Source organism: Acipenser ruthenus, chromosome 26, assembly GCF_902713425.1.
Source record: "Acipenser ruthenus chromosome 26, fAciRut3.2 maternal haplotype, whole genome shotgun sequence".
Classification (NCBI taxonomy): Eukaryota; Metazoa; Chordata; class Actinopteri; order Acipenseriformes; family Acipenseridae; genus Acipenser; species Acipenser ruthenus.
The window spans coordinates 16529278-16544084 of NC_081214.1; the positions used below are offsets into that span (position 1 = coordinate 16529278).

General features: G+C 36.7%; 1 protein-coding gene across 4 annotated transcripts in view; it reads left to right on the top strand.

Annotated features, from left to right (window-relative positions):
* The window catches only part of LOC117430341 (rho GTPase-activating protein 6-like), a 49362-nt gene that overhangs the window by 15547 nt on the left and 19008 nt on the right, over positions 1-14807 (top strand). For all 4 annotated transcript variants that reach the window (XM_059001402.1, XM_059001400.1, XM_059001399.1 and 1 more), the window contains 2 exons: positions 6601-6760; positions 12943-13011. In XM_059001402.1, coding sequence (XP_058857385.1) covers positions 6622-6760; positions 12943-13011 — 208 coding nt within the window. In that variant the 5' untranslated portion in view covers positions 6601-6621. The remainder of the gene's footprint in view (positions 1-6600; positions 6761-12942; positions 13012-14807) is intronic.

A 14807-nucleotide genomic window follows, 5' to 3' on the forward strand; every position in this document is an offset into this window, starting at 1 on the left:
GAAACACAACAGTAGTTCACTTAAAACAGAAAAAATGTAATTTGTATGAAATTACAGATCTCCAAATAGTCTGGGAAATGGCAGGCTTACATAATCCTTCAAGCAAAAAAATATGGCTTTGATTACAGGACTTTCATGCAAGGTAACAGACACCAAATTACAAAAACAAATTATCCAGAAATGTTGACTATCTGGCATACTATAAACCAAAATAAGTTTGCAGCATTGTTCTTTAGAAAATGATACGCCCACCTGCTGGTCAGGGATCCGCAGCTGACCAATCAGCAGCTGCTTTACGCTGCAATCAAACACAGCAGGTAGCATGACCTAGATGGAGTGTCTGACTAAATATCAAAAACAAAACACCAAAACACAAAAGAAAAAATAAACAAGACAAAAATCAAACTATATAGGGCGTCAGCACCGCATGATACGTTTGAGTTGTGCTCCAGTTTATCAATGTGTTGTTGTGATTCTGTTCAACATTTACCTTTACATATACTGTAACACTTCAGTAAAAGGCCATTTCAAGTCTTCACTTGCTATGTGCATTCTGGAGTGTGTATTCACATTGGAGTTTTCAAACACAACATGTGTTTTTCTTTTGTATACAATGTATTTGTATACATTTCACAATAAAAGAGCCTAACAGGAAATATATGACACGTCTGTGGTTAAAAAATTTTTTTTTTTCAATGTACTAAAATTAGATTTGTAGCTGTACAGCCATGTGCTGCTGATCATTGCCCCTTCCTGAAGTTAAAAAGTTGTGCAATCTCTTAGGATAACAACAAAGTTTTAGTTTTCTCCAGAAAAAAAAATGAAATGGAAAGTAATTAGCCTACTGAGGTTTCCAGCTTGTTGACAATGCTACACAAGTTTCTAAGTCAGTTAAACCATTCTGCTTTACAAAAAGGTACACTAAGGGGTGGATTAAATATTTTTAGCACTGAAAAGGGGCCACAATAGTTTACTTATCAATATTGATACAATATCTAATGTGGTATAAGTTCGTAGCAACAATATTTTGGCTAGCTGCCACCTGCTTCTACCTTCATTTTAGCATCTTTAAAAAAAACTAAAAAAAAAATTTAGTGTGTCCAATTATAATCCCGCCCCCGATTTTCTCCCAATTTGGAATGCCCATTCACTTTTCTCCTCACTGCAGCAATTCTCCACATGGCTCAGGAAATCCAAAGATTCAGTGGGCGTCCAAGCTAGCTTTCTTTTTCACCCAGGAACTCGAGAGTGGATGTCAGAGAGCTACCGACCTCTGGAGGACAAAGGCCAGCCCTGCAGGTGTCTGCTCTGCGCTCACTGGGCACCTGGCCAGCAGGGTTCACTGTAGAGCGATGAAGAGAAACAGTCCCTGACAGTTTTACCACCCTAACCCATGGGAGCGCCTGTGCCAATGCAACGCTTCCTTCGGAGTCCCCAGCGAAGACCGACCTACTTCGCACACCCAGGACGCGAAGCTGGGCTGTATGACTCACTGTGCATACCACGTGGCTGTGCTTCTACCAGATGAGGCACTCAGGACCCCCAATTTTTGCATCTTTTGAGGTTGTAGCAATAAATCTGCAATGTTGGTGTTGGGAGTGTCATGGTGTGGGCGGCAATCTCAGACAGTGGCAATCGGACAGCTCAGCACTATTGTCATGAGATCATACGGCCTCATGTGATTCCATTCATGAACCATGGTTACTTCATTTTCCAGCATGACAATGCACGACCGCGCACACACAGCCCGGGTCACCACAGCTTTCCTCACTCAGAACAATGTTCAAGTGCTTCCCTGGCTGTCTCGATCACCAGATCAGAACCCCATTGAGCATTTGTGGGACAAGCTTGATCGACAAGCCACAGACGTCACAAGGACTTTTCCAGGCACTTGAGCAAGAGTGAGTTGCCATTCCCCAGCATGTTATCCAGGCTCCGATTCAATCCACGGGCAAGAGCTGTCAGGCCGTCATCGATACCAATGGTGGGCATACCCATTACTGATTTCTGTTGACCTTAAACTTTGTTTGACCTTTGAAAGTGACTTTATTGAATGTCTTAATGATTTCTGTACAAGTTAAGGTTTTAATGCTATAAAAAGTACATTCAAAACACCTATGCGTTTCTTTTTTTGAAGAGTATATTTCTAGATAGTCTTAGACTTGGACTGTTTCTAGATGCAAAGTTTACATTTCTGATGTGCTTGCCATTGTTTAAACTTCGACCTTTCTGTATAATTTGTTCATAGCACAATTCTTTTTTTATATCACCACCACTTTTTTAAACATCTTACAGTTACTGTCTTGTCACTTAAGATTTAACTTAAGTGTTACATTACAGTTCATGACTGAGTGATACCTGCAGAGGGGACAACGCTTTTAGTATTTTCAGCTTCCTTGTTTATGGTTCTGGTTATAATTTAGCAGTTATTTTGCAGTCAAATTGAATGTTTACATGTAGGAAAAAATTAATAAACCACAGGTGTACTCCACCCGGCTGCACATACGAGTACCTGCACTTTTTGGTTGAAAATTTCACTCCTGCACCTAGGTATGTAGTTCGTCCTTGGTCGCTCATGTCTTTTGAAGTTCTTGGGTAAGTCTTTTCAATTAAAATGCAGTTACTGTATACACCATATGTGTGTATCAAAGGGTGTTAACAGAGAACAATCACTAAAGAATTAGAAGGAAAACTCACCTTTGACTTAGTAAGATGTACTTAGTTCACTTATCTATCCAGCACATTGTACTGGCAGATTATTCCCTACCCAGTTTATTTGAGGCCTGAGGCTTAGAATAACCGATGTGTAATAAGGAGATTTCTTTTTTAGCACAGGGCTTGGGGCTACAAGCTTACATATCCCTCTGAAACATTTTGAAGTGATCTCTTCACAATCGGTCATGCTGATCCAGCTTGATTCTTTAAGGTTTCTACTTTATCCCCTTTTCAATGCAGGTGGTCCATAAAAGTGATACATTTGTAACACTTCAGTAAGGCGCTGCATTTTCAGATTTGTAAGGTCTTGCAATTTCGACAAATGTCGGTCTTCTATTATACAATGATGCAGTTTAATCCAAGTACATTTTAAACACTTCAATATATTTTGACTATCACTGAATAAGTCACAGTGTGATGATTTTCAGATCCTATTTATACATTTGATATTAATATGACGTGGTGTATTGTGAATTAAGGTTAATAATATGAAAACACTTCAGGAAAACGTTTGGTTTCACTTGGTGACAAAGTGTGTTCTTTAAGTGCTAAATTATTCAGAAAAGAAGAAAAAAAAGCACAAAATCTTACAGACATATTTTTACTTGCAACTGTCAGCACTATTTTATTGTTCTGTTTTCCTTTCAAACACAGTAGTTGAACAAATGAAACACCAGATGCATGGCCCTGGGGGGGTACATATGTTTTTCCCTCCGAGACTATTAAAATGACACATGTCAAGAAAAAACAACAATGCTTTTATTCTTATACATATTATGCAACTGCAGTGCCATTATACAATATTACATTTCTGCTACAGTGAGAACACTTAGGCCTAGCAACTGGTATGTACATTTGATAGAGTATACAGGCCTATACTGTGCTGACATTTTTAAAGCAAAGGCATTTGAGACACGTCCATACCCTATTCATATAGACACAGTGTAATACAGACTTTACAGTTATAGATTAACTTAATTCTTTTTTATATACTTCAACATCCTTTATGGTTTTGCAGTCAGGCTTAATACCAGTGTTAATAGTGATAAGGAGACAAGCACAGAAATGTTCTGGTTTCCTTCATCATAAACTTGTACTTTAACTCGCTGTGCGCTGTCAGACTTTCTTTCTCGTCTCTGCTGCTTGATCAAGCGACTGGACGGCCCGGAGAAGGGGGGCAGTTTCAACGGCGAGCACTAACTGTAATGTTGCTTTTTGACTGAAAATTCTTGCAATGTCATGTTAGCTTTTCTCTTTTATGACGAGAATGTACGAGTCAGTTTGGCCCAGTAAACTGGTAGGTCAGTGGCCACAAGCAAAAAGGACAGCTATTGGATAACTTAATCAACCTACAATTGAAAGTGCCTTCATGTAGATGTTGATTGAGACCTCACCCAGGTATTAAGGGTGTGAAAATAATGTGCTTTTCTAAACATGCCCTTTTGCCTCCATGAATGATTATTTGTTACGCAATCTTGATATCTGCTGTGTTAATAGTGTTTGTAAAGTCCTGCCAAATTATGCAAAACTAATACATGTAAGCCTGGCAATGAAGAACAGATTAGCAGCACAGATTTTATGTTATGAATTGGCTGTCAAGAAAGGCCCCATGCCTCCAAATCCCACTCTATGTGAGCAGTGACCACTTTGTTGGCTGAAGTGGCAAAGATGCCCATGTCTGGTATTTGCAACACTGCTACATGGGCATTGCCATTTGTTGACACCATTACAGAATAAGCATGGGTCTTTTAGTTCTTAGAAATAAAAAATTGCAATTTGCTAGTCGTCAGAGTTATAGTGCTGTCTTTAAATAGCATGATTTCTATACCTGCAAAGGGCTTCCCAGAAGTCACTTGTATTGCGACTCTGCATTACACAAACTGAACATCCATTAAACTGTAGCTCTCACTGCACACACACACACACACACACACACTACAGAGCAGTGTTGTTTATATACACACTAGAATTTCGAAAAGACATGTTGACACTCAAAATGCAACCTTACCATATATAGTAATACTTTTTATAGTTACTTTTTTCCAGAACCTTCTAATTGGACAAAATACTACATACAAGCGCTAGTACCCTGAAGAAAGTACTACCAACTGAAAAACATTTGTCTACTTGCCTTAGTTTCTTGGAAGGTTTACCTGAAGTGGTTGATTTTAAAATAACCAGAACCTACCGGTTTGGTTTATGAAACAGAAAAATACAATACAATAATACAGATACAGCACGGAAACACATGTTGCAAGTTGAACTTTGCTCTATTTATTAAATTATCATAAGTTTGAAACACATGATAACAGTAGTCTACTAAATTGACTTGATAAAGTACAGTTTGAAAGTACAGCACTTTATGATATCAGTTCTATTTTTATAATCCAAATAAAAAACATTTTGTGCAGTTCTTGGATGTTATTTTTATAAACATGAATATCCATTCTTTAAAATACCGAATAAGCAGCACATTCCCTGATTGGACTTGTATACTTGAAGAGAGTGCAATCCCCAATTAATGGCCACTGTTAAGCTGGAACCTGAGACCAGCAGCACTGTTGCTGTATTTATGAACAGGCTAGCAAGTACAATCATTTTAATTTATTTTTTTACACAAAACACTGTTAATTATGTAAAAGATGGTACTATAAATGACAAGTGATCTGCTTCAAAATGAATTTGTACCTCAGTACATTGATTATTTAAAAGTTATTTATGCAGTTGTCAAGTCTAAATGTTTTAAATTCCAAATAACAAGGTTTGCAAGACGCTTATGTATTTATGAAGTTTCCTTGAGCCTTCCCCCTTGCTGGTTTCTGTGAGGACATTTTCATCATTGCTGTTCCTACCCCACAGCTTTTCTGTCGTCGCCTACATCCTTCCACAAGATTTAATAACAATACTGATTTGGTAATTATTAACCACTACATTTAATCAAAGTAGTTAACACAAAAGGGCAACTTTATGTTGACAGACATTACTCATGAAGCAATTCAAGGTAAATTTTATTCAGCTTGGATTTTTCCCATCAGAGGCCACTTTAAAAAAAAAACAAAAAAAAAAAAACACACCTGCTATTTACAAAACGGCTTTCTGTTCATTTTTCTTCTGAAGATCAACTTCCTTATAGCCTTCGATTGAATCATGATATTTATGATATGGTATTGTGAAGTCAAGCCCTTATCAAAACCAAGTGGCAAAAAAAAAATAAAAATAAAGGAATACTTTATACCCTCGGAATGTTTACTTATCTTAATTATCACAAGTGTGTTCTCAAATGATCCTTTATTACAGTTTCAGCACTCAGATGTTCAGCATGTGTAATAAAGTCATCAGCATGTTTAGCTTTGGTGCAGTCTCTCAGCAAGCCTGAGCAAGGTGGAAGTTCTGCAACAAGGCCAGTGTAACACTAGGGTTGTGCACCAGTCAGTTCTTCACCATTAAAAAGATTGTTAGATATTTTCCATTGCAAATCTTTAGCAGACTCACTAGCATGCTGCTAGTGGTCACTTTTTTTTTGTAGCACATTTAGAAACCCAGGATCCCAGGCTACTATTTTGACTCAATTCATAATATTATTGAAGTACTATTGAAGTAAACATACGTGCAGCAATATATTCATTTGATATATATGTATTTACTTTTTAATACAGCATCCATTTTTCAGAGAAGGCTGTGTTTAATTTTAACTTGGATAAGGGTGTGCTTGATGCCAAGGGTAAGTGAATACACACTGACAAGCTGCTTCTTGTATTATTTTCAAAGGCTAACAGTAAACATAACACTGCACTGTGCCACTTTGTTCTCCTCTGTTATGTAACATCACAGAACGACTGCATGATTAGGAGGTGAGTGAATAACTTGCAGTGTTTTATATTGTAGGGAGAACAGACCTGGAGCACAATGCTTGGACAGAGTGTCAAACTGCTACCTGCTCCCATTCAGAGTCTCTCAGAGCTGGAGAGAGCCAACCTGCAGGAAGTTGCCTTCTTCCATCTGCAACAGAACAACAAACTTAACTGTCAAATCACCATTCCCAAAGGTACTGTCCATTTTAATGGCTTCAGGAAACGTAACCAATGTGTTTTTAAATTTAGAAAGTTGTTCACAATGTGTTTTTAAATTTAGTTAAATTACTTCAAGAGCTAAGAATGTTGTTCACAATGTGGTAGATAGTTTTCTGATGCCATAATAACTGTGTGTACAGTAAGAGCTACTTTGTGGAGTTAGAAGCTCTCAAGTTTGATTCATATACGAAAGAGTTATGTTACTTTTAGGAATTGATCATGTTTCCAATATAGGGATATTCAGCTTCACAGACATTATTGAAAGAATTTAGAATTTAGGCCAGTACAGACAACCAACCATGGCTCTTTTTAGGACTTGTTTTCAACTAGACTGTTCATTACTTAATTGATCTTCAGCAGAGCTAATCCAATTATAAAGGAACTTGTTGGAACCAGGGTCCTACGATACACTTTTTTTTTTAAACTTTGAATACCAATCAGATATCTAATTAGCTAAATAAAGCTCCAGGTAGGCATTTTTTAAATGTATTTATTTATTATATGTATTTAGGCATTCTGATTAACATACAACTGAGTTACAAAATTGTAATATACTTTCTACATACTTTTGAAAGAGTGAAACACAATTTAAAGCAACATTTTGATAATATAATACAGTTCTTGCTTTTTAAAACATACTGCTTAATATATACCATCAATTTATAATGCTGGGCAGCCTGGGAATTTGGAAATGTGTTGCTTCAGCATTCAGTATTTATTAAGTTTCTATAGTTAATAGATACTAGAGTTTCATTAACTGCTAATCCAAAGAATATCAAAACAGGCCTAGGGAGACTCTGAATAGAAAAAGGGAAATCTACTTGGTAAAAACTGCTCAAACACAGCTTGTTCTGCACTTGACTTTGTGACGTGCACGTAATTAAGGTTGTACTGGTGGAGCGTGTAATCACAGCTGTGTCTTATGGTACATTGAGTGGGCCTTTCTTTGACGCATGTCTGGTTAAGAATTTTGTTTAAAGCTCCGCTTTGTCATTAAATGACACCACAAATGTAAATGCACCTACAGAGTATGAGAAATGAATCCAGTCATCTGCTTTGTTCTTCTGGATGAACCATTTTCATTGTTATTTGGTTTATTTATTACCCATAATAACACCAAATGTCAAGGCTTTTTTGATTTTCGACAGGAAACAAAGCTACATTGTTTAAAACAATATGTGGTCCCATTTATTTAAATGTCTTGATAAAGGCTTGTGTATTAATATTTCAGGTTTAAATATAGTAAACTGTTTCACCTCAAGGGAATAATGTGCTAGTGCTGTTTAATACACAGTACAAATGGAAGGAGGTCAAGAAAGTCTGTGGGATATTTTCATTAATAAACAAGTGATGAGTAATAATTACATTTCCACGCAATGTATGCCTTTCTCATCAACAATTTTCTTAGCAATAACAATGTTTTATAATCCAGTGAATACTGAATTTAGCAAGTTGCTTGTATTGCGTTAGTCCTTTTCCCACTATCAGTGCCACATTATGTTACTGGTACCAGAAGAAGAGTCCCCTTATGATCTGTGTTAACCTGTAGAGATAGGAATTTATTTATTTATTGCAAAGGGCTGCATTTTTTCACATTTGTAGTAGCTTCAGTATTTTTTCATAACCCTGCTTATAAAACAAACTAAACTATGAAGCACAATCAATTTGTGAGTCAAATTGCAATAATTTGAAAACGCTGAATAAATACTGTCACATTTTTTAAAAAAATGAATGAAAATGTCTCAACCCCTTGTACTGTATGCTTATTATTTCCTATTTGTTCAAAGCTTGCCAGGGCTACTTCCAACAGATCTCAGTTGTTAATAAAGGAACAAAAAAACTGATGTACCCTCCTTTTTAATTCGTGCCATGTTTTGGCCGTGCAGTTCCTATAGCGTGAGGAATATGTGTGACCTGTATGTGCTACGTCACATTCTCATGAGAGTGGAGAGACAATTTAGTTTCTAGAGTGCATAGCAACCCTGCCATTGTGGATGTTACAGGTTTATAAAGACAGCTATGATATGAAGTTTATTTTAATAAGTTTATTTCTTCATTTTTTAGATCATATGTTCTGTGGTGCCCTTATTGTCCAGACAGTTACCACAAGCATTAAATGTAAACTTGTTTTTTAAATATCCCTGCGGCCACAAGGCACTATCGTTCACGAGTAATAAGTCATCTTAGATGTAGATATTATTCAGTTAACAGATGGTCAAGAAAGAGTGTGGGAAACGTCCTTCAATAAAGAAGCGATGAGTAATAACATCCAAACTTTTCATTTATTGTGGAAAAGCCATGTCATTTATCATTCAACTGTTGTGATTAGGTTTAAAAGGCTTACACTGCACTTTTGGGCAGATCTCCATATATCAAAATGACCCTTTAAATGTTGTTTGTGACTTTAAGAATGTCAAAGCTTAGTAAATATCTGAAGCAAAGCAGGCATCTAGAGAAGGCATTGCTATAACTTTCCTGTGGGACTTTTAAATGTATAGAAACCCAAATGATACTTCCTGCTGAAGGCGTTCTACTGCCCTTGTATTCGTGTTGTACAATGTATCAATGCTTGCTGGAATGGTTAATTTTTTTTTTTAGAGGTTTTAATCTTGACATTCATAAATAAATTAAATCAGAACAAGTAATCAATCAAATCATTTAAATCGGAGTAAGTGAGCAATCAAATAATCATCTTGTAAGTCCCATGTGATATTATAGCAATAGATCCTAAATATTTAGGAGCACAATCTTCTTAGAAATTGCTCCATTCATTCTTGAGTTAATGTATTTGACTACATGGCAGAATTTCATATTTTATTCCAACATCATGCCAGATGTTTCAGTTTGGATTAGGAAGATCCGTAAACCCCTGTGAAGATAAAGCCTCAGCAGAGGTTACATTCCCATGACTACAGGAAATTACAGTTTATTTCTAGGTCAAAAATGGTCCAATTGTTCAATAGTAGGCTTCAAAAAGAAATCCCTAAGCAAAAATAAGCCTGCCCAACTCAGAGAAATGTACAGTGGGATATGACATTTTAAGCTTTCCAAATAGCTGTGCTTATAGATAATTTAAAAATGCATCTCCTCTTTGGTTTTCAAAATAAATAAATACATATCATAGAGCTAAGATACAATATGTAACAAAGTCACGTAAATCTATTAATTACTATTATCTTATAGAATGCAGCAGTGGGATGTATTTCTTCTACTTGCTATTTTGGGCAAACTGGCATCCTGTCTTATTAATGGTCTGAAGAAATTATTACTTTACTTTGTGGTTCCTAAAACACATAAACAGAAATTGACAAAACAGCAGAACCGCACGTAGCTATTTTGCTCACCTGTCATGAACCAATTTGCAGAATGTGACAACAGCAACACGCAATTCCTCTGCAGTATTTCAAAGCCAACAACAACAGTTCCATAAGTCTTACCTGTCATGCACTTCCATTCACTGCACAGATCTCAGATGTGCTGTTTGGAAGGAAGCATGCCATTCTAACATCAATTTAAAACATGTTTTTTGGTACAACATTACGTTAAAGAACGTAGATTGTTTTCTTGCCTTATTTTCTATTTTACTTTACAGGCACTAGTGCCGTGGCAGGAAAGATCGAGATTAAAGAAAAAAATCCATGGAAACGAATTATTATTATTTACATTGCATATGATTACATTTCATTTATGTTAGGGTTTAACTATAAAAAATGTTTTGTAAAACATGTGCTTAACTGCCACTATGGCAGCGAAAGGTTTTTTTTTTTTTTTAAAGCTGTTGACCCAGACATGCTTTAATCTTCAGACATGACTGACCCCTACCTGTGCAGTGACGATTCTTACTCTATGGTAATGTGATCGTGTTCAATTAAGCATAGTGTTTCATTAATCCAAGTAATTTTACATGAACTATTAACATAGTACATGGGATACTGTAATCCCTCTGTAAAGCACTCTCAGTTTAACTGTGTCCTTAGCTACAACATGCATAATTCATGTATCCCAATTTTTTTGTTTCACAAGGTTACAGTTACTTTCTGTGTTTTGCGTTCTACTATCATGTACTTACTGGAGTATATACAGCTATGGCCAACATTTTTTTGCAACAAACTAAATATGCAAAAGATTAGAAAACGTTACAAAATGATTTCTGTCCAGCACTAATCAATTCATAACTGGTAACTGTTACATACAAAAACAAACTTGGTTGCATAAATAATGCACACACTTAATCCCCACCGAACATGGAATACAGTTTAGATAAGCATTTACTACAGAAGAAGCACTGTCAAAATAACTACAACCAAGGTAAAAACAATCAAAATGAACAGTTGTTATTGACACATATACTGCAATTTAATATTTCTATTTTCTTTGAATAAATTATTAGCAGCTACCTTTACTATGTAAACCTTCTCTTTTGTGCTTTGCAGAACTGCATAGAACAGTAAATATTAAGATGATTTTTGACTTTCTATTGAGAAAGGACTTGATTGCTTGACTCTGAAGTATTTATAAATGGTATGAAGATGGAATGAACGGATCCTTTTTAGCCTAAAACAAAGAGTTTAGGGAGAATTCATTTTAATCTTTAGTGTTACAAATCAACCAAAGTTATTCTTGTGATGATTTCAAGCGTAGCTCAGAGACCAGGACCTGAGGACAACATTGGAAATTGATTAGATAGACACAGACTCAGGTCAGAGGGTAGAGGACACTATTTATACAAAAAGTGGTGATTATGTAGAATGGGTTACCAAATCATATTGATGCCGTCGAGTCATTGCTATCTTTTCATTTACTAGGATCTCGATGATGGCCGAAATGGTTTTTGCTTGTTCCTAACTTTGAACTAGGCTACATAATGGAAACATTTTCCTAGTACTTCAACCTTATGTACTGAAACTATTTGTAAAGATTTTTCAAGGTTACCAGAAAGTCACCAGCTCTTTCCTAGCTTCAAGGTATTGCTGCAAGGTGTTTAAAGAAAAGACAGCTGTGGTTAATCTTTCAGAGAAACTGGTGCTAGTGATCAGAAATCATTTTTAATTATCGAAAATTCAGTGTGCAACTATACTTTATAAGAAAAAAAAACTATTTAGCTGCAAGCAAGCAAGCTCTTCTCTTCAGTTCAAGAAGGCCACCATCTTTTTCTTTCCTCCTCTTCTCCCTCAAACAGCAAGGCTGGTCCCAGGCATCCAGTATCTTGCATCACAGGTATGGTGATCTCTCTCTGGTTTGCACCTGTAATGTACTGCAACTCCCTCAGTCAGCTCCCTACACTACAGGCATACCATGCTTCCCATGGCTCTCCAGTCTACTGGCTATTTACACTTGAGGCAGGTTGCTCTTATTATTTCCTTTCCTTTGAAATTAAACACGGGCTCTCCTGAGCTAACCTCAGAATAAACACAACATCTTCCAGGGGAACAAACTGTACAAACTCTCTTTTTAAACAGGCCCTGTCTTTGCTGGCACTCGTCACAACTACAATCTGGGTGTCTCGGAGATGCTTGTTTATTCCTGGAATTACTTACTCTCAAACCAAATCTTGTGGAATCCCCTGCAGGACAGTCATGTAAAGTCCCGTACTTGTCCATCTCAGTCTACTCACATAAATACACTAATCTGGGCACACCATGGGCCATTTTAATGTCTCTAAAATAATATGGATTTACCTCCATGTCTGCCATTTTCCACACCTCTGTGCTGTAGTCACACTCAGTGGGTATTTGCAACAACATTTTAGACTAAATGTTTTTTTTGGTATCCAAATTATTATTATTATTTGTTTATTTAGCAGATGCCTTTATCCAAGGCGACTTACAGAGACTAGGGTGTGTGAACTATGCATCAGCTGAGAGTCACTTACAACTACGTCTCACCCGAAAGACAGAGCACAAGGAGGTTAAGTGACTTGCTCAGGGTCACACAATGAGTCAGTGGCTGACGTGGGATTTGAACCGGGGAGCTCCTGGTTACAAGCCCTTTTCTTTAACCACTGGACCACACAGCCTTCTATACTTCATGCATTAGGATTCCTAGGTAACCCACCATTTACTGAAAACAGCACTTTGTGTTTTACATGACTTCATATATCAATATTATGATGTTGTATTGCTTCAGAAATTAGTCATACATTATCTTTCTTTTACAGGGGGCCCTAAAAGGAGGACACCATTACAAAAGAAGTTGGATTCCTTTTCTAAAGAAAGAAAAGATAAAGGTAATGGATATTCTTTCATTTGTATATCTTATCCTAGATTTGCTCAACCTTAAACCAGGAAAAAGGCCATTGAGATGAATCATCTTGTCTCCAGAAGGAGGTTCTGAATAATCTATTGAGGGGGTTTTACGCAGGTTCCATAATTCAAATGGTAACGTGTTGAGCTGTCTAAGCATCCAGTTGTTAATCAGTACTGTGGTAGCCCTAAAAGTCATCCTGATCAGCTGAGTTCTGTGCAACTAACAATGTGCTTTTGTCTACCATAAAGCAATATTGAAAGTCCTGTAATAACACTGCTCACCACCTGCCATGCGTCTCGTCTAAAAATGGACACAGTATATTTACTTGACCCCTGGTGATCCCCTCTGTCCAGTACATTACTGAAATGCCTGCGAATGATGAGCCCTCTACCATATCTGGATTTCTTTAAAAGCCCATGGGAATTAATTACATATAAGCCCATATGAATCAATTATGTATAAGCCACGATAACAAGGATATGCAAACGACATTACAATTCTAAGAAATAAGGTACATTAAAAAAGCAGTAGTAGTCATCAACAATTTAGACAAATGACTGGCACTGCAGGAAATAGTGCCTCTAGTGTATATGTAGAAAATATCTGATTGAAGCCCCTGTATCTAAATCGGCATCTTGGGCCTGTTAATGAAAGGGTCGACCTGAACTTCGACCAAGGTTCAGCATACTGCTTTGTGATCTTGCAGCGCAATGTGGAGTTAGGGGTACTGCCAGGTCTCGTGGACTCTCCTCGGGTGTAAGACACCAGGGCTTAAAGGAAATCTACTTAAAACAGAAAAAGAACTGATTCCTTAGGAAAGATATATAGCAGAACATGATGATTTTACCTTCTTGTTCCTTTGAATACCATTTTTGAAAAGCCCAGTAGTGGCAAGAAACAATGATAGCTAAAAACTGTTGGGAGTGCAGAATATGATTGTTTGAGTAAGCAAACATTTAGTTCCAGTAACACATGTAAACACTTTTTAAGATCACCAATAGTGCAGATTCCGTTATGTAATCACCCCATATGGGAAGTAGCTTTGTATGTCTGACCACGGTCATTCTGTGTGTTTCTTAGTCTCTTTCTTAACTCAGGGGCAATAAGCCACTAGGCCCCCAGAAACTAAAGTGTTTTTGATGATTTTATGCATCATCAGCTTTTTGGAAATTAAATATTCACTAATACATGACTAAATGTCAAACACTATTTGGATTCTTTGATCAACAAGTTTGCATTTTTTCTCTTAAGAGATCACCGGTGTTTTAATTAGGAGATTACAATAAATCGATAGTTTAGGTGGCATTGAGGGTCAGAGGTTGAAAAAGAATGCTCTGGTACCGTTTGATTAAAGTTTTTATGTCCAATTTTTCAGCTGCCTACCCACCTTTCACGACACCACCACAACCCCCCTGGTCATGCACTATGTGGCTTACCTAAATGCTTAAATTCATACTACAAAATATTTAGCAAGTTCAAGCAAAAATGCACATACTATGCTAAGTAAATATAATTATAATGCATTAGTTTGAGTATATATAAATCCTAAGCTTATCACATTTAATTAGTAAGTTTAGCATTTTAATTATACATCTTGTCTTAATAGACTTCAGCCTATTTCCTCAAAAACCTGCTTCTAGCAAGACCAACACACTTACCTTTTGATTGATAAGAATGCACTGCCTAGATGGCCATTGCTGGGTATAAGTTCATTTTTCAGATAAAATGGTTAGTTAGAAAAAGTCACCAGCTCTTTCCTAGCTTCAAGGTATTGCT